The sequence below is a fragment of the Dama dama genome, chromosome 33 (assembly GCF_033118175.1).
Source record: "Dama dama isolate Ldn47 chromosome 33, ASM3311817v1, whole genome shotgun sequence".
NCBI lineage: Eukaryota > Metazoa > Chordata > Mammalia > Artiodactyla > Cervidae > Dama > Dama dama.
In genome coordinates this window covers 61,331,683-61,353,888 of record NC_083713.1, presented here as the reverse complement: position 1 = coordinate 61,353,888, position 22,206 = coordinate 61,331,683, and the positions used below count along the sequence as shown (strand labels likewise).

At 37.2% G+C, this 22,206-nt stretch overlaps 1 protein-coding gene across 1 annotated transcript in view; it reads left to right on the top strand.

The window, feature by feature from the left end:
- Positions 1 to 22,206, top strand: part of THSD7B (thrombospondin type 1 domain containing 7B) — a 972,933-nt gene that overhangs the window by 323,605 nt on the left and 627,122 nt on the right. Inside the window, exon 3 of the mRNA XM_061135120.1 lies at positions 2,812 to 3,622. Within this exon, the coding sequence (XP_060991103.1) occupies positions 2,812 to 3,622 (811 nt within the window). The remainder of the gene's footprint in view (positions 1 to 2,811; positions 3,623 to 22,206) is intronic.

The window sequence follows — 22,206 nt, the reverse complement described above, 5'->3', positions numbered from 1 at the left end:
TATGGACTTCCCAGGTGGTGCTGGGGTAAAGAATCTGGCTACCAATGCAGGAGACACAAGAGACCTGGGTTTGATCCCTGGGTCAGGAAGATCCCCTGGAGTAGGGAATGGCAACCCACTCCAGTATTCTTGCTGGGAAATCCCATGAATAGAGGAGCCTGGTGGGCTAGAGTGCACAGGGTCACAAAGAGTCGGACATGACAGAGTGACTGAATACATACTGCAGTATGTATATGTATAAACTGAACATGTGTATATATAAACTGAATACATAGTCAGTTATATATATATATAAACTGTCATATAGTCAGTTATACATATAAACAGTTTTATATATGTTCATACACACTATATATATGTCTATATATATATGCTTTTTCAGATACTTTCCCCTTGTTGGTTATTATAAAATATTGAGTATAGTGCCCTGTGATATACAATAGGTCCTTATTGGTTGTCTATTTTATATATACTACTATGTATATTTTGGGCTTTCCTGGTGACTCAGGCAGTGAAGAATTTGCCTGTATATGTTAATCCCAAACTCCTGAATAGATCAAAAATTAAAATCAAATTTTAATTGATTAAAATTATTAAATAATTTTAAATGATTAAAATCTAAATATTTAAAAAGTTTCCTACAATCATATATTTTTTGAAATAGTAACCATGGATTTGGGTTTTGTATTTTGTTTTTTTAATAATAGTATTTTTGTTTTTGTAATAATAGTAAATATTTGCATGCATTGTCTGGGATGCTGGACAGGGAGTGGCATATTGAACCTGAATCTGCTCCAGAACATCTAGACACCTGGAGCCTACAAATAACTACCATGCCACAGTAAACATCTCAGTGTACAGAATACTAAACTATGGGTGATTCAGGAGGAAATAATCAGAATTAAAGATGATTGATTTAAACGGCCTGTGCTGAACGCTGCGCTTTCCATGCGCACTGGCTGTGCCTGAGGAGACAGTGCTGGGACAGCTCACCCGGGAAAGAGTGGTGTGGGAAACCTAAGGGCGTTTTGGTGACCGTAGGCTGACTTCATTCAGTAAAACTCTTGTCTGTTTCAACAAGAAATGGAGCACCACACTCGAGTGTGGGGGCACCAAAAGAAGATGAGAGTACATTTTATTCTCTCTCACAAAGTGACAGAAATCATCAGCAGTGAAATTATCAATATGGTATTGCCTAGAATAGCAGGTCTGCACACCCAGGGCTCAGGGAAAGAACTGGGAGACTGGGTACATTACAACCTCAAAAGTATAGCCCTGCCACAGTGAGAGATCCTCATTGCAGCAAATACAAATACCTGTTTCTCTGGGGAGGCACATGTCTCTTCCTAAATGCATGTTACTATACACATTTACTGCTCCTAGAAATGTACTGGATGTGCTTGAAAAATACATTCCAGGGACTAATTAAGTGACATGTTGGAGTTTGATCAGATTTGAGGAAAGAGAGAAAGACTTCACCTTCTTTCTCTTGCTTGTGGAAATTAAATGATTTCTCGGGGTATGAATTGCCTTTATGCTGATTCCAAATCTAGTAAAGGGGCAAACATAACATGGTTAAGTGATAAACTTCTTTTTTCAGGCTCTTATTAAATATTTAAGTAAAGAGAAAAGGAGGAAACTCTTTTTTTTTCATTGACACAAAATGTGATTACTTGCTGTCTTTGTGGAAAGATCGATGATCAGCCTAATGGATGAGGCCAGCTAGGGTGTTTATAGTTAGGATGCAAAAAGAAAAGCAAGAAACATCAATGGGTAGCTCTTTTATCTGTCCATTTCTTGAAACTTTCTCATAAAACTAATTAATTAAAATATTTGGCATATTCCAAGCTAATGTTGGAAGTTATTGTTGTTTAGTTGCTAGGTCATGTCAGATTCTGTGACCTCATAGATTGTAGCCTGCCAGACTTCTCTGTCCTTGGAATTTTCCAGACCAGAATACTGGAGTGGGTTGCCAGACTTCCTCTTCCAGAGGATCTTCTTGACCCAGGGATCAAACCCACACCTCCAATGTCTCCTGCATTGGAGAATTCTTTACCACTGAGCCACCAGGAATGCCTTTTGAAGCTTTACCCAGCCAATATATTTCAGGGATTGTAGGGGCAGAATTTCCACAGACTTCAGTGATGCTGCTTTTATTAACTTCACTTTTACCCCTGTATCAGATTTTTCTTTTTCATTCTGTACCTAAAAACCAAAACTGAGGACAGTATTTAGAAAGCAAATATATATTTAGGATGCTTGTGCAAGTTATTTTTTTAAATGTCTTTTTCTTCTGAGCTTATACTTAGGTTGTGAGCTGAAGAATTGGAAACATGAAAAATCCTAGTTTATTAAAATCCTGGATTTGGGGCTTTTCTTTTAGATGAAACTCTGCCTAACTTGAAAGTATTAATATTGAGTTAGATATATAGGCTTTGAGACATAATAATCATAATGATACCAATCATTTAATACATGTGTGGTTTTACTTGGCATCACATTTTACCACTGATCCTCATAAAAACTCTACAAGTCAGCACTTTAATTATCTTGTCCTGTAAGTGGGAAACTAAGACTTAGAAAGTTGAGGTAATTCATCCAAGTTGACGTTGCTGTCGGAGATGGATTGGAGATTTCAAGAAGGGCCAACTGATGTAGAATCCACGTTCTTAACCACCAAGTTGTATTTTATTTTCGTATCTCACAATTTCACACTGCTTGTGTCCCGAGGTGAACAGATTGGCCTGCTTTTGTGTGGATGGTGGCCTGGGATCCTGGAGTAATCGACCCCTCTGTCTTTTCTGCCCGCAGGCCCCTGGGGAAGGTGTACCGGAAACTGTGGGCCCGGCGGAAGCCAGAGCCGTGGCCTGTGGTGCTTCCACTCTGAGGGGTGGACCGGCCACCCGTCTGACTGTGATGAGCACCACAGACCTCCGAAGGAAAGAAGCTGCTTCCGCGTCTGTGACTGGCACAGAGGCCTCTTCCAGTGGGAGGTTTCCGACTGGCAGCCCTGTGTACTGGCTCCGCCGGCCCCGGGCCTCGCCAGGCCCCGGGCCGCAGAGTGTGTGACCGCCCAGCACGGGTTGCAGCATCGGGCGGTGCGCTGTGTTCAGAAGCTGAACAGAACCATGGTTGTGAATGAGATATGTGAACACTTTGCCCCTCAGCCCCCCACGGAACAAGCGTGCCTCATCCCTTGCCCGCGGGGCTGTGTGGTGTCTGAGTTCTCGCCGTGGTCTGCGTGTAGCAGTGGGTGTGGGAGGCGGTTACAGCACAGAACCCGCTCAGCCATCGCCCCCCCTCTCTACGGAGGGTCTCAGTGTCCGAACTTGACTGAGGCAAGAGCCTGTGATGCTCCCATTTCTTGCCCTCTTGGCGCAGAGGAATACACGTTTAGCCTTAAAGTTGGCCCATGGAGTAAATGTAGACTGCCTCATCTCAAAGAACTTAACCTAAGTGGAAGAACCGTTCTGGATTTTAGCTCTGAGTCGAAGGAGTTGGTCACTTTCAGACATCACACTTACAAGGCGCATCACCATTCCAAGTCCTGGGACACAGAGATAGGTTATCAAACCCGCCAGGTTTGGTGTACAAGGAGTGACGGAAGAAATGCTGTGTTAAGGTAGGAGGTCTTCAGTGTTTATGTCATGACTCACCTAAATATTTCGCAGTGTAATTTTATAAAAATTTTCTTCATGATTTCCTACAATGGGAAAATTGTAATCAGGTTTGGGATTTGAGTTTGTAAAAGTTTCTCTAGAAAAGCTTTCAATGTCAAGTATAAAAATTTTTGAGTCTAGACCACAAGTACACTGAACTCCAGAGTAATTAATAGTGCGACTATATAGGATAAGTCATCTGGTTTCACATTTTATCAATGTATCAGTCAGCTAAAAAAATAGACCTTGTGCCCAAAGTGCCCATCAAGAGATGAATGGATAAAGAAGCTGTGACAGTAGAATACAGCTCAGCCATAAAAAGGAATGAAATTCTGGCATTTGTAGCAACATGGTTGGTCTCAGAGGGCAATGTGCTAAGTGAGATAAGTCAGAGAAAGACAAATATGGTATGATATCATTTATATGTGGAACCTAAAAAAAATACAACAAACAAGGGAATAAAACAAAAAAGAAGTAGACTCATATTTGGAAGACAAACTAGTGAGGTTACCAGTGGGGAAAGGGAAAAGGCTAGGGTAATATAGTATTAGGGAAAAAAGGGTTATTATGGGATTACATGAAATCATATGTGTAAAATTTTGAAAATTGTAAAGCACTATTGAATTTAAAGAATCTTTCCTTCCATAAAAAATTTTTTTGTTATTACAGTAATAAAAATACTAAGTGATTTATTATATATATATATTATATATAATATAAATTTAAATAATTCTCAAATTTAGGATATAAGCTATATAAATATTTTTCATTTAAACTTATTTTTGTTTGTTTACTTTGTTTTGAGGATTAAGCGGATTCTCTTATTTCTGGGTTGTAGATGTTTTATAGTAATAATAATACCAGTAAGTTAATCCAAGAATGTTTTCTTTGGCATTGATTTGATAAAAACATTATCTTGGACAGCAATAATTAGAAAGACATATTTTAGAGGGAATGGACTAAAACTTTTAAAAGCAATAGTTTAGGCTTCAAACTTCTTTGTAATTGTTTTACTTTACACTGTATTATAGTGTCATGACATAAACCATAAAAGTATATTAAAAGTAGTATCTGTTTACTTTTCCCTCAGAAGTTCTTAAGTGTAATCACTGGTATATTGCTAAATTTCTTCCAAATTAAGATGGCTTTCAATAGTTGGAATTATCAAACAATGAAACACTCATGGATGGAATTAATCATTATCATCAGTTGCTGTTTTCTTAGGATCCACAGCTGGCTCAAAGGACTATCTCTGCTATTTCAGAACAAAGTAATGCGATGATTTTTTTTTCCCCTCATTCTGCTTTACAAATGAGAATATTTTCTTTGATGCTTCATTCTGATTTATGCCATATAACTTGGCAAGTCCATTGAAGAGTGATTTTCTGCCTTTTATTGCCTGCCTCTGTGAAACAAAATATTAAACAGATGATTGGGGTGATTATTGTCTCAGTATGTATGTGGGATCTGTACAAACATTGTTAATATTCTCTATTGAAATATTACATAGAATGTTTTCAGCCTATAGTTGACTTTTTTTTAACCAAAAAAATGTTGGCTTTTTTCTGTTTTTAAATTAATTTCTGTTTAAATTAATAGACTTTATTTTTTAGAATGATTTTGGGTTTACAGAAAAATTGAACAGCAAATCTAGAGCTCCCATGTATCTCCTCATCACTCCCTCTCTACACATATACCATTTCATACACCTCATGCATTAGTGTAGGTTGCTTAGTACATTTGATACAACGAATGAACCGATACTGATGCATTACTGAAACTCATAGTTTACATTAGAGTTTACTTTTTGTGCTGTACATTCTGTGAACTTGGACACATGTATAATGACATGTATCCAGCGATACTATATAATACGCAATAGTTTCACTACTCTAAGAATCTTCTTTACTGTCTCTACTAATTCTACCTCTCCTCTCCCCAAACCCTTGACAACCAGTAATCATTTTACTATCACCTCCAAGTTTCAGCAATTATAAGTGAAGTTTCTGTAAATATTCAGGTGCCAATTTTTATGTGAATGTAATTTTCAGCTGATTTGCCTAAATACCAATGGGCACTGTTCTTGCTATGATGATGAATTTATGTTTAGTTTTGTAAAAAAATTGCCAAACTCTCTTCAAAAGTGACTGTGTCATGAAAGTACCTTTTGCTTCACACCCTAGCCAACATTTGATGTTATCAGTGTTTTAGATTTTAGCTATTTTAATGTGTGTAGTAGTATCTTGTTGTCTTAATTTGCAGTCACTTCATATCATATGATGTTTAGCATCTTTTCACATGCTTATTTTCCATCTGATTTTCTCCTTTGGTGAGGTGTCTATTCAGATTTCTTGCCTGTTTTATTTTTCTTATTGTTGTGAGTTTAGAGTTCTTTGTATATTTTGGATACCAGTCCTTATCAGATACATGTTTTTAAAGTAGTTTCTTCTAGTTTTTGGTCTGTCTTTTCATTCTCTTAACAGTGTCTTTCACAGAGAAGTCATTTTTTATCTTAATCAATTCCAATTTATCAATATTTCTTCCATGGGTTGTTCTTTGGCATTATATCTGAGAAAACATTACCAAACCCAAGGTCAACTAGATTTTCTTCTATGTTATCTTCCAGGAGTTTTACAGTTCTGCATTTTACATTTAGGTCTATGGTCCATTTTGAGTCAAGTTTTATGAAAGTCTTGTGTTCTGTATCTGGATTTTTCTACATATGGATGTCCAGTTGTTCTAGCACCATTTGTTAAAAAGACTGACTTTTCTTCATTGAACTGCCTTTCCTTCTTTGTTGAAGATCAGTTGACTATATCTGTGTGGATCTGTTTCTGGGCCCTATATCATTATTCCATTCTTGTAGTTATCCTTTGCCAGTAGCACACTCTCTTAAATGCTTGAATCTTTATAGTAAGTCTTCAAGTTGAATAGTGTCAATCCTCTGAATTTGTTTATATTTAATTATTGTGTTGACTTTTTGGACTTCTTGCCTTTCCATATAAACTTTAGAATCAGTTTGTCTGTATTTACAAAACAATTTGCTAGGATTTTCATTGGAAATGCTTGTAATGTATAGATCAACATGGGAGGAACTAACATCTTGATAATATTGCATCTAGTCACGTACATGGAATGTTTCTCCAAATATTTAAAACTTCTTTGATTTCTTTCATCAGTTTTGTACTTTTTTGCATATAGATCTTATATATATATATATAGTTAGACTGATACTTTAGTATTTTATATATTATTGGTTCTAATGTATTGTGTTTTACTTTCAAATTCTAATTATTCATTGCTTTTATATAAGAAAGCAGTTGACTTTTTATATTAACCTTATATCTGCACCTTGTTATAATTTATTTGTTCCAGGAGGGTTTTTTTATTTTTCCATTTTGGTTATTATTGCTGTTGTTGATCCTTTGGAATTATCTGTGTAGACAAGTGTATAATTTTCAAAAAAGACAGTTTTATATATTTCTTTCCAATATGACACATTTTATGTCATTTTTTTGCTTATTGCATTATCTAGGACCTCCAATATGTTATCAACTAGGAGTAGTGAGAAGGGACATTCTTACCTTACTCCTAATCCTAGCAGTACAGCATCTGGTTTTGCACCATTGAGTGTGATGCTAACTGTAGGTTTTTTGTCGATCTTTAGCAAGATGAAAAAGTCTTCTATGTTCCAAGTTTACTGAGAATTTTTAGTCATATACGTAAGTATTGGGTTTCATCAAGTGCCTTCTGTGCATATACAGGTATGATTATATGATTTTTTTTTTACTTAAGTCTGTTGATAGGATAGATTACATTGATTGATTTTCATATGTCGAACCTATATTGTATACCCAGAATAAATCATACTTGTCTGTGATGTATTAGTATTTTTATATGTTGTTGGATATTATTTGCTAATATTTTCTTGAGAATTTTTGCATATATGTTCATGAGCAATATTAGAGAGTATTCTTTTTTTTTTAATAATGTCTTTGTCTAGTTTTGGTAATAGGATAATGCTGGCCTCAAGCAATGAATTGAGAAATCAAGTCCTCTGCTTTAATTTTTAGAAGTTGTCAAGAATTGATAGTATTTTTTTCCTTCTGGGGTCACAAAGATCCTGTGAATGAGCAACTAACATTTCCTTCAAATTTTTGGTAGAATTCAACCCATATGAGCCTGAAGCTTTCTGCTTTGGTAGGTTATTAATTATTGATATAGTTTCTTAAATATATATAGATCTATTCAGATTATAGATTTCTTCCTGTGTGAGTTTTAGCACACTGTGTGTTTTAAGGACATGGCCCATGCACCTAAGTTAAGAAATTTTAGGGTATAAACTTGTTCATAGTATTGTTTTATTATCCTTCAGTAGCCATGGGGAATTTCAGTGGTAGTCATGACCTCTTGCTCTTTACTGTTATTAGCACTTTGTCTTCTCTCTCTTTCACTCACTCACTCTCTCCTCCCTCTCTTCTTCCTTTGTTCTTAGTTAACCCGTCTAGAGGTTTATCAATTTTATTGACTTTTTCAAAGAAACAGCTTTTGGTTTCAGTTATGTTTACTATTGATTTTCTGTTTCTCATTATATTGATTTCAACTCTAATTTTCAATATTTTCATTCTGCTTATTTGAATTTAATTTGATTTTCTAGTATTCTAAGGTAGAAGTTTAGGTTATTGATTTTACATAATTCTTCTTTTCTAATATGTGAATTCAGTGCTGTAAATTTCCCTTTAAGTGCTGCTTTTGCTTCATTCCACAAATTTTAAAAGGCTCTATTTTCATTTTAATTTAGCTCAAAATAATGTTTAATTTCTTTGAGATGTCTTCTTTGCTCATGTATTATTTAGAGATGTTCTATTTAATCCTCAAGTATTTGAGTGTTCCACAACCATCTTTCTGTTTTGATTTGTAGTTTAAGTGCATTGTGTCATGAAAACATACTTTGTATGGTTTCTTTTCAATTTGTTAACGTGTGTTTTATGGCCCAGAAATATGGTTTGTTTTGGTGAATGTTCTTTATAAGCCTGGGAAGAATGTGTATTCTATAGAATATATTCTATATATATATAGAATATATTGTTAGAATATAGAATATAGACATTTATATTCTATATAAATGTCAACTATATTCAATTGATTGGTGGTACTGTTCAGTTCAGCTGTGGTCTTACTGGTGTTCTGCTTACTGTATCTGTATGTTACTGACAGAGGGGTGTTGAGGTCTTCAACTATAATAATGGGTTCATCTATATTTCTTTGCAGTTCTATTAGTTTTTGTCTCATGTCTTTTGACTCTCTGTTGTTAGGTGCATGCATATCAAGGATTTTTATGTCTTCTTGGAGAATTTACCCCATTAGAGGTAATGCCTCTATTCCTGACAACTTTCTGTGCTTTCAAATCTGCTTTCGCTGGAATTAATATAACTATTCCAGCTTCCTTTGATTACTGATAATATGATATTTTTTCTCTATGACTTTACTATTTAATCTGTATCTTTTTACTTAAAGTAAGTTTCTTATATACAACATATAGATGGATTGTATTTATTCATCCACTGTGATAGTCTCAGTCCTTTAATTGCTATATTTATATCATTGATATTTAAAATGATTATTGTTATAATTGGATTAATAGCTACCACATTTATTGTTGTTTTATGTTCACTGCTGCTATTGTTCTTTGCTCTGCTTTTTATTTTTTGTTTTCCCATTTCTCTAATTTTAATTAATATTTTATAATATGCCATTTGTCTCTTTTAGTATCAATTTATATTTTTTGAAATCTTTTTCAGTGGTCACCCTATGGTTTGCCATGGAAATTTATAACTAACCCAAGTCACTTTCAAATAGCAGCATACCAGGTCACACATAGTGAAATGTTATAGAGTATTCCCCATCCATTTTCCCCATCCCTTGAGATACTGTTGTCATTAATTTCACTTACCCATAACCTATAATCACCAAATACATTGTTATAATAATTTGAACAAATTATCTTTTCTCAATTAAGAAGAAATAAAATATTTTATTTTACCTTCATTTATTCCAATAGTTCTTTATGTAGATCCAAGTTTCTGAGTGTCAACAAAATCAGTAAACAAGATATAATAAGGAATAGATGAGAGTTTTACTTGAGACAAACTGAGGACTATAGCGTGGGAGCTACAGATTCGAGAAATGCTTGAATTGTATTCTACCAGACTACAAAATGGAGGAGATATGTATAAATGAAACCACAGAATTGCATAATTTATTTGTCAAGAATTAGGGTTGGAGCTGTCAAGAAGTGAGGGTGCTTGATAAGCAAGTTTGCATAGTTACCAAGAGGGAACTTGAGACTGCACCTGGCAGCTGCCAGCAGATACTTTTTTTGAAAATGGCTGGTGGTGTTCTTAAGTTTGATATATTTCAGAAAACTCAAGTTTTCAGTGATGCAGGAATGTGGCTGAAACCACATTCATAATGGCCACCTAGCTCCAGTTTGGATGCCTGAGCCATAGTTACTTCATTTTTATTTTTAAAGTTTAGTCATGAGCTATATTATTGTCATTTCTCAGAAGAGCTTCTTTTAACATGTCTTACAAGGCAAGTCTCCTGGTGACAAATTTCCTGAATTTTTGCTTGAGAAAGTCTTTATTTCTCAACTTTTGAAAGATAATTTCACTAGATATCAAATTTAGGTGGTGGTATTTTTTTCTTTCAACACTTCACTCTCATTTTGCTGAAATGGTTTCTGAAAGAAATCTGATGTAATATTATCCCTATTCCTCTCCAGGCATTATTCCACCACCCCCATTTCCATACCCAGCTTCTTTCAAGAATTTTCTCTTTGTATTTTATTTTCTGCAATTTGAATATAGAATACCCAGGTAGTATTGTTTGTTTTGTTTTTATTTATCAGATGCTCTCTGTTCCCTGAGTATCCTGGTTATGTGGTTTGGTTGTTTGTCATTAATTTTGGAAAAGTATCACTGACAGTTACCTCAAATAATTTTTCTGTTCCTTTCTATTTTTTTTTCCTTCTAGTATCCCCATTAGTGTAAATGAATGTTACATCGTTTGTAATTGTCTTATAGTTCTTGGATATTCTATTATATCTTTTTCACTCTTCTGTTTTCTTTATATTTTGGCTTTTAGAATTTCTATTGATGATTTTCAAACTCAGTGATTCTTTCCTTACCTCTGTCTAGTTTATTGATGAGTCCATCAAAAGGCATTCTTCATTTCTGTTTCAGTCTTTGATACTTATCAGTTCATCTTGATTCTTCCTTTGAATTTATATCCCTATGCTTGTAATGCCCATCTTTGGTTGCATTTTGTCTATATATATATATATATATATATATTTACTTTAGAGCCTTTAGCATATTAATCATAGTTGTCTTAAATTCCCATAGTTGTGATAATGCCAAAATTTTGCTATATCTGAGTCTGAATGGGGTGCTTCTTATGTCTTTTAAACTGTGTTTTGTATTTTAGTACATCTTTTGTTTCCTTTCTTTTGTGGAAAGCTGGACTTAATGTACTGAGTGGAAGGAATGGAGATAACCAGATTTTTAGTGTGAAGTTTTGTACTTACCTAGCTAGGAGTTAGGTTGTGTTTGCTGATGCTATAGGTGTTAAAGTCTAAAATTTTCCTCTGGTGTCCTTGTTATTTTCCTCTTCCTTCCTTTTCTAGGGGAGATTCCTTAGAGAAATCTCCCTAAATCTAGGACATGCAATTCTTTCTGTTTTAATCTCCTTTTATTATGCAAGAGACTTATTGATGATACGTCAGATGTTGAGGAGCAGAGGAGTGTTTTCTAGTCCTATGATTATATCTCAATCTTTTATTGAACTTGTATCCTGGCAACATGGTCTTCACAAACACTCCTTAGTCCTTCTTCCCCCAGAGGTAAAACAGGAAGGCTAGAGGGTAGAGTTGAATGTTTTCCTTCCAATAGGCTAAGTAGACGTGGTAAAATCCCAGCTGGTTAGGTTTTGGTAAAATAGTTTCCTTTGAGGACAGGCTTTTTAAAAAAAATTCTCTGGGCGTATTTCAAAATGGCTAGGTTTCCCATTCCCTGCTGGAAGCATGAAGAGATTTTTATCTTCACTATGATAACTTGGTAGGACTTCTGAAGGTGAAACTTGTGAAAATGTAGGTAGAATATCTTCTAGGACTCTCCCCTTCTGCCCCAGAGATTTTAACTGGAAAGCTTGTCCATACTGAACCACCAGAAATTTGTCAATTTCAGCTCAAGTTTTCCTACCCTGGTACTGACTCCAGTGGCAGTTTCCGCTTCTGGTCTGCTCCTCCAATAGTAATGTGTGGTACCTTGTATCTGCCTTGGTCTCTTCAATATTTGGATCCATCATCTGCCTTGTGACTACAATTCCCTGATGGATCTAAGATTTTTGGTTTGTCCAGTCCTGTTGTGAGGACTGAAGTGTTGCTTTCCGAGCTGTTTACATGCTGAAATGGGAGCCAGAAGTCACCCTGTTCTCTTTTGAGTGTGTGCGTTCAGTCACTCACTCGTGTCCAACTCCTGTGGCCCCATGGACTGTAACACTGCAGGCTCCTGTGCCCATCAAATGTTCCAGTCAAGAATACTAGAATGGGGTGCCATTTCCTACTCCAGGGAATCTTCCTGATCCAGGGATCAAACCATATCTCTTCCATCTCCTGCATTGACAGGCAAATTCTTTACCAATAGTGCCACTTGGGAAGCCCTCTCTTTTGAGTACTAGGCAACATATCATACAGAAGCAACATTTTAAAACCATTATTCCATGAAATTGATTGTATTCATTCCAGTTAGTCATTGAAGCATTATAAATTGACGCACAGACTAAGGAAATATGGTGTTACTAGACTTACTAGGAAAATACAGTGTTCAGTGGGGACATTTCTGTTTCTCTCTCTTCCACTGTAATCAACAGAAATATTATCCTTGAGAGCAGTGTCATTGAGTTATTGACAATTTTGTCTCATTTGCATCAAACCTGATGAACTATGTAAACATAGTCCACAGGATATTTGCCAAAAAGGCTCAAATCCATTTCTAAAAAGCATACATTTTTCTTTTTGTGGGTCTGGTTCATTTAAGAAAACATTATCATTTATATGTGACTGTTGACCTCTAGGATGAACTTTGTTTCCCTTAATAGGTACAAGTTTTCCTTAAGTACAGATACCTTTTACTCTGTACTTGTTCCACCTTTAGATGACTTTTATTTTGGTTACCCTGTGATACTGTAGGGACAAATGTCATTTTTCTTTCCCTGTTTTGATTATGGCAATGACTGGTTGTCCTGGCATTTAGAATAGGAGGACCTCATCTTTACTTCTACAATGCGTGTTCCTGCTTCTGCCTTGCTGGAATGTCATTTTCTTTATCTAGGACACCAGGTCAGTTCAATTCAGTTCAATCACTCAGCCGTGTCCAACTCTTTGCGACCCCATGAATCACAGCACACCAGGCCTCCCTGTCCATCATCAATTCCTGGAGTTTACACAAACTCATGTTCATCCAGTCAGTGATGCCATCCAGCCATCTCATCCTCTGTCATCCCCTTCTCCTCCTGCCCCCAATCTCTCCCAGCATCAGGGTCTTTTCCAATGAGTCAACCCTTCGCATGAGGTGGCCAAAGAATTGGAGTTTCACCTTCAGCATCAGTCCTTCCAATGAACACCGAGGACTGATCTCCTTTAGGATGGACTGGTTGGACCTCCTTGCAGTCCAGGGGACTCTCAAGAGTCTTCTCCAACACCACAGTTCAAAAGCATCAATTCTTCGGCACTCCACTTTCTTCAGAATCCAACTCTCACATCCATACATGACCACTGGAAAAACTGTAGCCTTGACTAGATGGACCTTTGTTGGCAAAGTAATGTCTCTGCTTTTTAATATGGTATCTAGATTGGTCATAACTTTCCTTCCAAGGAGTAAGCGTCTTTTAATTTCATGTCTGCAATCACCATCTGCAGTGATTTTAGAGCCTGACCATACCATTTTTGTCCTTTGTCGAGCCCATCTTTGCATGAAATATTCCCTTGGTGTGTCTAATTTTCTTGAAGAGTTCTCTAGTCTTTTCCATTCTGTTGTTTTCCTCTATTTCTTTGCATTGATCGCTGAGGAAGCCTTTCTTATCTCTCCTTGCTATTCTTTGGAACTCTCCATTCAAATGGGAATATCTTTCCTTTTCTCCTTTGCTTTTCTCTTCTCTTCTTGTCACAGCTATTTGTAAGTCCTCCTCAGACAACCATTTTGCTTTTTTGCATTTCTTTTCCATGGGGATGATCTTGATCCCTGTCTCCTGTACAATATCATGAACCTACATCCATAGTTCATCACGCACTCTGTCTATCAGATCTAGTCCCTTAAATCTATTTCTCACTGCCACTGTATAATCATAAGGGATTTGATTTAGGTCATACCTGAGTGGTCTAGTGGTTTTCTCTGCTTTCTTCAATTTATGTCTGAATTTGGCAATAAGGAGTTCATGATCTGAGCCACAGTCAGCTCCTGGTCTTGTTTTTTCTGACTGTATAGAGCTTCTCCATCTTTGGCTGCAAAGAATATACTCAATCTGATTTTGGCATCGACTGTCTGGTGATGTCCATGTGTAGAGTCTTTTCTTGTGTTGTTGGAAGACGGTGTTTGCTATGACCAGAGCGTTCTCTTGGCAAAACTCTATTAGCCTTTGCCCTGCTTAATTCCATACTCCAAGGCCAAATTTGCCTGTTACTCCAGGTGTTTCTTGACTTCCTACTTTTGCATTCCAGTCCCCTATAATGAAAAGGGCATCTTTTTTGGGTGTTAGTTCTAAAAAGTCTTGTAGGTCTTCATAGAACTGTTCAACTTCAGCTTCTTCAGCATTACTGGTTGGGGCATAGACTTGGAGTATTGTGATATTGAATGGTTTGCCTTGGAAACGAACAGAGATCATTCTGTCATTTTTGAGATTGTATCCAAGTGCTGCATTTTGGACTCTTTTGTTGACTATAATGGCTACTCCATTTCTTCTAAGGTATTCCTTCCCACATTAGTAGATATAATGGTCTTAGAGTTAAATTCACCCATTCTAGTCCATCTTAGTTCCCTGATTCCTAGAATGACTATGTTCACTCTTGCCATCTCCTGTTTGACCACTTCCAATTTGCCTTGATTCATGGACCTAACATTCCAGGTTCCTATGCAATATTGCTCTTTACAGCATCGGACCTTGCTTCTATCACCAGTCACATCCACCACTGGGTATTGTTTTTGCTTTGGCTCCATCCCTTCATTCTTCCTGGAGTTATTTCTCCACTGATCTCCAGTAGCATATTGAGCACCTACCAACCTGGGGAGTTCCTCTTTCAGTATCCTATCATTTTGCCTTCTCATACTGTTTATGGGGTTCTGAAGGCAAGTATACTGAAGTGGTTTGCCATTCCCTTCTCCAGTGGACCACATTCTGTCAGACCTCTCCACCATGACCCGACCATCTTGGGTGGCTCCACACGGCATGGCTTAGTTTCATTGAGTTAGACAAGACTGTGGTCCTGTGATCAAGTTGGCTAGTTTTCTGTGACTGTGGTTTCCATCTGTCTGTCCTCTGATGCCCTCTCTCAGTGCTTACCGTCTTACTTGGGTTTCTCTCACCTTGGATGTGGGGTATCTCTTCACGGCTGCTCCAGCAAAGCACAGCCACTGCTCCTTACCTTGGACGAGCCCCTTCTGACCTTGAACGTGGAGTAGCTCCTCTCGGCCCTCCTGCGCCGACGCCACCGCCGCTCCTTGGACGTGGGGTTGCTCCTCTCAACTAGGACACCACAGAGCTTTAATTAATGTCCTTTAGTCGCTCTCTCATTGATTTCTTTAACTTTTGATAATCACATCAAGCAATTTTCCCTGCAAAGTTATGTTCGCAATGTGATAGGCAGTTGTATTACTCATGATGCCACTCTGCTACCTCATCATTGATTTGCCTCTCGGGTTTAAAGATCTTTTGTTTTTAATTGTCTCATTGCATATCCTGTTTTTCCTTTTATTTTGACAGGACTTTCTCTGAGGTTTCATTATCACATTTTAAAATAGCTGCCCTACAGCCTGTTAGCCATTCCTTTTCTCAAATATCAGTGATACTGTTATTGAGCTTTTTATAAGGCCTTGACTTAATGAACAAAATAGTTTTCTCTATTCAGGTTTTTTTTTTTAATGCTTCACTTTGTTTCTTTTACTTTATTTTTTTTAAGTAGAAGGACATCTGAGTTAGGAATTCTGATCTATAGACTAGACAATCTGTTCATATGAGTAGGAAAATGATTCTTATGTATTGTTTGGATGAATAAAATTCAGATGAATGAATTTTACTTTTATTTTAATATAGAGGGAAATTTGGCATGGATAATCTTTTATAAGCTGTGATCATTTGATTTTTGTTAAGCATGCCATAATTTCTCTGACCACTGTGGTTGAATAAATACTTTGATTTCTCCTGAAAAGAGTTTCTGAAGGATAATAAATTTTAAGACTATAAAGGAAACATCATGTCTAAAGCTCACATATTATTGTTACTGTGTTTGTTTGCATTTTATCTCTACCACAAAAGTAGATTTGGAAAGAAATTTTCTATTTTTATAGTCCCCCAAACATAAAAAATGCAGACCCAAAACAAAAGAGTAATTTTCTTACTTTGTTCTTTGAAAGCAGTAGAGAATGTTTTGGTGGTAGGAATGAGAATGGAAGAAGTGTGAGAAAAAAATAAATTTTGTTTGTTCTTTTTTCCAATGTTAAGTTTTAGATTTTAGTTTACCCCTCCTCATCTTTATTGATTTAATCTTTAAAATGGTGTATCATATATCTACAGCCAAATGTATACATAAAGTTAAATTCAAAGAAGTGTTACTCCATTCAAAATACTTTCATCCTGTCTTCTACTTCTTGTAGATAATGTACTTTCTTGTTTTCCAGCTTTTATTCCTTTTATTTCTTTATATTTTCTTTTCTTTCTTACACAAAAGAAAACATACCATCTAATATCTTTGGCATTTTTTTACTTAATATAATTTACTGGAAATTGTTCCACATCATTTACTGAGTTATTCAAGGTCTTCTTCCTTTATTGACATTTGTTTAGAATTTTGTTGACTCCCTAAACCGCTTATTTGAACAAATTTCTATGCTTGGCCATCTTGGTAGTTTCCAGTATATTTTAATTACAAATAATTATTTGGCAAGTAAACTCTGGATCATGTATTTTGATACTGTTAAAGGTATATCTTTAGGATAAATTCCTAGAGGGTGATAGCTGGGTGAAAGGATTAATATATACAAAGTTTGTTAGGTTTTGCCAAATTTCCCTTCCTGGAAGTGATGCTATCTTAAATTCCCGTCAACAAATTTGCAAAGGGAGTGTATTGTCAAGCTTTTGGAATTTTTGCCAATCTGAAATATGAAAAATGATATCATAATTGTATTTCTCTTAATATGTGTGAATTTGAACATTTGCCCATATATTCAGGGACTATATTTCTAGTTCATTTTGCAAATTGTCTATCTGTTTTGTTTGCCTGCATTTCTATAGGAAGTTTTGTCCAAGGTGTCATTTCCAAGTCTTTGTATCAAAAATTAAGGATATTAGTGCTGAATCTGGGATACATGTTTTCACGCTGTCTTTTGGTTGTCAATTTGTGTTTCAACTTTGCTTATGGTATTTTTAATGTAAAAGTTTAAAATTTTTTCTAAGTAGTCATATTGGTCTCTGTATATAATTTATTGCATTTGAAGTTTAGTTATGGCCCTTTCCACATCCAGTTTGAATGTATCGATGGTTTCACGGTGCTACTAATATTTATGACAGAACAAACGGGTAATGTGAGATTTTTCCCGGCCATCTGGTTATTATGTCACCCTACATATGATGCATTTTGTGCATAGACCCTAGATAACCTCTTGTCCATGGGTCCTATGTGGGTGTAAAGCTACTCTTTATTTATAAGAACAAAATATAAGGAAGAAAGTCAAAAGGGAATACCATAACTAAAACTTATAATACAGAACACTAAACAGCAAAGAAAAGAAATAAACTAGATTTCTCTGTATATTGAGATTCATAGATATCCAGGATATAAATGTAAGGTGTGAATATAAGATTCTAGAATGTTATGGATAGATATATTTTTTATATAATAGTAACTGATAGTTACAATTAAATACAGTCCCAAGTTACAATAGTGGTTCCTTCTGGTACTTGGAAAAGGGAGTCCTCGTTATGGTTTAAGGGGAATTAAGCTATTATATTAACATCTTATTTCTTTGAAAATAATTTGAAGCAAGTATGACAGATGTTAAAATCAATAGATCTAGATTGGGGTGAGGTAAGTGTATATTTTAAGAAACATTATTCTTTATATTTTCAGTGACTTTTTTCTCAAAATAAAGATAACATAATACCTCAAAAGTGTATCCATGGTTTTGATAGGTTACAGTGAATGGTGTCAGATTTGTGATCTCCGAAGAAGATTTAACTTCAGGACCAGGGACCAGGCTTGATCACTTAAGAACTTTTGTATAGCAGAGTTTTATTAAAGTATAAAAAGGGGCAGAGAAAGCTTCTGACATAGACATCAGAAGGGGAATGGAGAGTGCCCCCAATCCCTAGTCTTAGCAAGGGAATTATATACTTTTTAATTGGTTATTGCAATAAATCAAAAGAATGTCTCAAGGTTGTAAAGATCTTACTAGACCTACTCTCATAAAATAACAGGATTAGTCAGAAGTTTTTCAGGAAGGAGAAACATGTCCTTAAGCAGGATACATTATTGTTATATAATCCTTACTAACGAATGTAGGAAAAAACGTTTGTCGTTTCCTCCTCCTTAAGAATTCCAGACCCCTTTCTCCTCCTTGGGGACCCTGGACTTCTTATCAACCTGCCTAGGCCTTGACTCTCTCTTTCCCCCTTTTCTTTTAGGAGAATTATGTCTCCAAGGGAAAGCGGTGTCATTTTCGTTCCATAACTACTTCCTACTATTGAAGGGCGTCATCCCTAAATTGTTGAGGCAACATATTCTCCTGATCCTCATATTGACGGTCTCCGATCTATGGGCTCCAAGTAATAGTTGGAGGAAGCTGTGATACTCACAGGAGCCTGGACAACCATTTGTAACTTAAAAGCTTTCAGACAGTTAGAAACAAACCCTGTTTTACAGTTACTGATGTAAAGCAAAGTAATCATTAAACCAAGTTAAAACCTAATCAAAATTTAAAGTTACATTATGTCCATAGTTGAGGTACACTGTTATACCAGTTCATCTTAGGTTTGTTAGATGTCATCAGATCAAGAAGAGGCATCACATACAATTGTTGTTGGTGAAGGTATTTGCAGAGTTGATGAAACTCCTTGCCTTGAAGTAGAGAAATCCATCATTGGAAATCTTCAATTGATGAGGAGGTTGAAAAGCTGAAAGCTGAGTCACATAGTTAGTTCTAAGGGTTTAGGATCTATGACAATATCTGGTGTGCAAAAACAGTCTGTCATAGAGGCAGACCCTTCTTCTTAAGGGCGCTTTAATGAGAGCTTTTGAGCCCTCATTAAAGCTATAGGTAAAACTTTAAACAAACTGTCCTGTGTTTCCTGAGTTAGCTTTCACAGATGCCTCTGAATAATATCATTAGCCTTTTTAACTTTAAAAAGGATACATTTTGTTCAGTTTACATTTACATTTTGTTCAGTTAAAAAGAGTGGGTTCCATATTCATGAAAACAGAGGCCTGGACCTTCTTCGGTATATCCCTCTCCAGAAGGGGTGAGGGAAACTGGCACCTAACTCCTGTGAAAATAGCACAGAGTCCCAGTTGCAGCTTAGAGGATGACTGAAATAATAATGTTTGGCTTGTCCTGACAGTCCCATTACAGTAGAGGATTGGGAGGAAAGCAAGCCAGGGGCTTCAGCGAGCACAGAGAAAGTTGCCCTAGTGTCCAAAAGAAAATCAATTGATTGGACCCCCGCAGTTATTAATACCCAGGGCTCCTCAGGTGTTATTAGGATGGGAGCTTGTGTGGGAATGCCCAGGCATCTTCAGTCCTGATTGTCCTGAGTCTGAACCTGGAGCCTGTCTGAGTCTGACCCTGGAGCCTGTCTGAGTCAGCTGCAAGAGTTTTTCTAAAAGACTGATTTGGTCCAAATGCCTGTTTTAGTAGCTTACAGCAGATAACTGGAGTCAACTGAGTGAAAAACCTATCTTTTAAGATTATTTCTCCCTCTGAACTTTTGGAAAAAATGTCAGTAAACTTGTGGCAAGCCTCCCAGTCTATCTAGGAATTTACCAGGAGTTTCGTTCTCTCCCTGTCTATGTTAGCCAACTTAGCATAGTTTAAAGTCTTAGCATGTATTTGCTTGAGTCCTACAAGAATACATCCAGCAAAGTGGCTCTGTTATGGGAACTGTTTGGCTCCCAGTAGGGAGGAGAGCTATTTTGTGTTCCCTCTTTCCCCTTGTCTCATGTTCAAGCCGTTCATCTCCAAAAGTAGTAACTTCCCCCAAAACTTGAGCTCTCAAGTCAGAAGTCAGCATCTGTCTCAAGACATACATTACATCTCTCCAAGTAAGCTCATAAAGTAAAGTTAGTCCTGTAAAGGCTTCTGTGTACTTTTTGGATCCTCTCAATAGTCTTGACCACAAGTGGGACTGTTTGAGTTTTTACCAAGACTGAGGCAACCACTTCTGGAAGGGTGCCTTGAGTCTCAGCCTATGCAGTTGTGAGCCTAGATACAGGGGCAAAATAAGAGAATAGGAGGGAGCTGAGGGTTTCGTACCCAAATCTGTACACTTAGGACATAAATCCGGCATGTCTCACAGAGAGATAAAGAGCAACACATCTGTCACTTCTGCCCATTTCTCTTGTTTTCTCCAGAACTGATCTAATTGTAAGACAGTATTATAATTGAGATTCTTTAACTGGCCAGCATTCCCATCTTCCAAAGGATACTTTGGCCATTCAGTATCACAGAAAAAGATCAGGTGTGTCTTTTTAAATTCTGGGGATCAAACTTGTCCCAGTTTTTTGAATACATTTTAAAGAAGTAGTTCTGGAACTGTTAGCTCCTATCTGTAAGAGAGAAAAAAGCGGCATCCACAGCTGTGGCTTCTTGCCACCAGAGGTGTCCCTCCCTGTTCTAGATGAGGGTGTTCAGTTCAGTTCATTTCAGTCGCTCAGTGCTGTCCGACTCTTTGCAACCCCATGGACTGTAGTACGCCAGATGGGGTTGTAGACACGCTTTTACACCGAAGCTTTCCTTCCCTGGTTGGACTTAGTCTGTCCCTTACTAACGCAGGCGCTGTACTAATACCTCCCAGCTCTGCCACCAAGGTGGGGTGGAGATGCACTAGGGGTAGACCTGATGGCATCCCAGACTGATTTAGTTCCATACCACCAAGACCTTTGTTTGATTTGCCCTTTTCTCTGATGCCACCCGGGGTGGAGCAGAGTAGATTTTGGAATGTTTTCCAAGCTAGTACTATTAGGGGAAGCATTTATCTTACATGTGCTTGTGCACATTCCTGAGTACAGTCCTGACCTCAGTAGAATGGTGAGTCATAAAGGGATGAACAACAATTAAGATGTCCCTTCTGAGTATCGCCACACCAGTATAGCAAAAGAAGTGGTGGAGGGCTGGCCAGCGAGGAAAAAGTGATATTTGTCCTCAAGCTACTAGGGCCAATCCTTCCAGTTCATTCCCACAGATTTCACAAAATGAATATCTAGAGAGTTGAGACAAAAGTCACCAGAGAGCCTCCTCTGGTCCACTAAGAGCTAGCGCTACCAAGGGGAGAAGCTCATTGCACTTCCAATCTGACCGTATCCTGCAATTCCCAGTCTGTGTCCTCAAATATGTTATGGTCACCAGCAGTGCTGCTGTCCACATAGATTTCAGGAAAAACCATGACAAAGACTCACTTTCAGGTTGCTGGCCCCTGAGGGAGGCAGCCGAGAGAGTGATCTCCAGCCTGAGAGACGTTCCTGGAGCTAGAGCTCTGCCTCGATCCCAAACGTGCTCTTATAATTTTCGGCTCCTAGCAAGGCAAGGCGCTTCCAAACATGGGGTCTAAGTAAAAGTACATATTAACAGCATGGATTACAAGTCCCTTGAAAGTCTATGATCTGGCAGATTAGGTTAGTAGTTCTAATTCCCCATACAATTATGAAATGGTCAAAGAAACCAGGACAAGTTGACCAATAAAGGAAAGTTTGGTCCACATGCTTCACCCACTTCTGGCCACTCGCCTCACAGGGATCTTGGGGTCTCTTGGCATTGGTAGGTCGGTATAAACTCCTGCCAAGTCACCCCTTTCTGGGGCTGCCTTCAGTCATTACGAGGCATTGTGAAACTGCAGAGCAGGGCTCATCTCTTCCTTCGAACAGGGCATGTCATTCATTCACACAAACACACCTTAGAGTTAGTAAGTGAACTGAAATTTGCTCAGTTGTGTCTGACTCTTTGTGACCCCATGGACTACAGTCCATGGAATTTCTCTAGGCCAGAATACTGGAGTGAGTAGCCTTTCC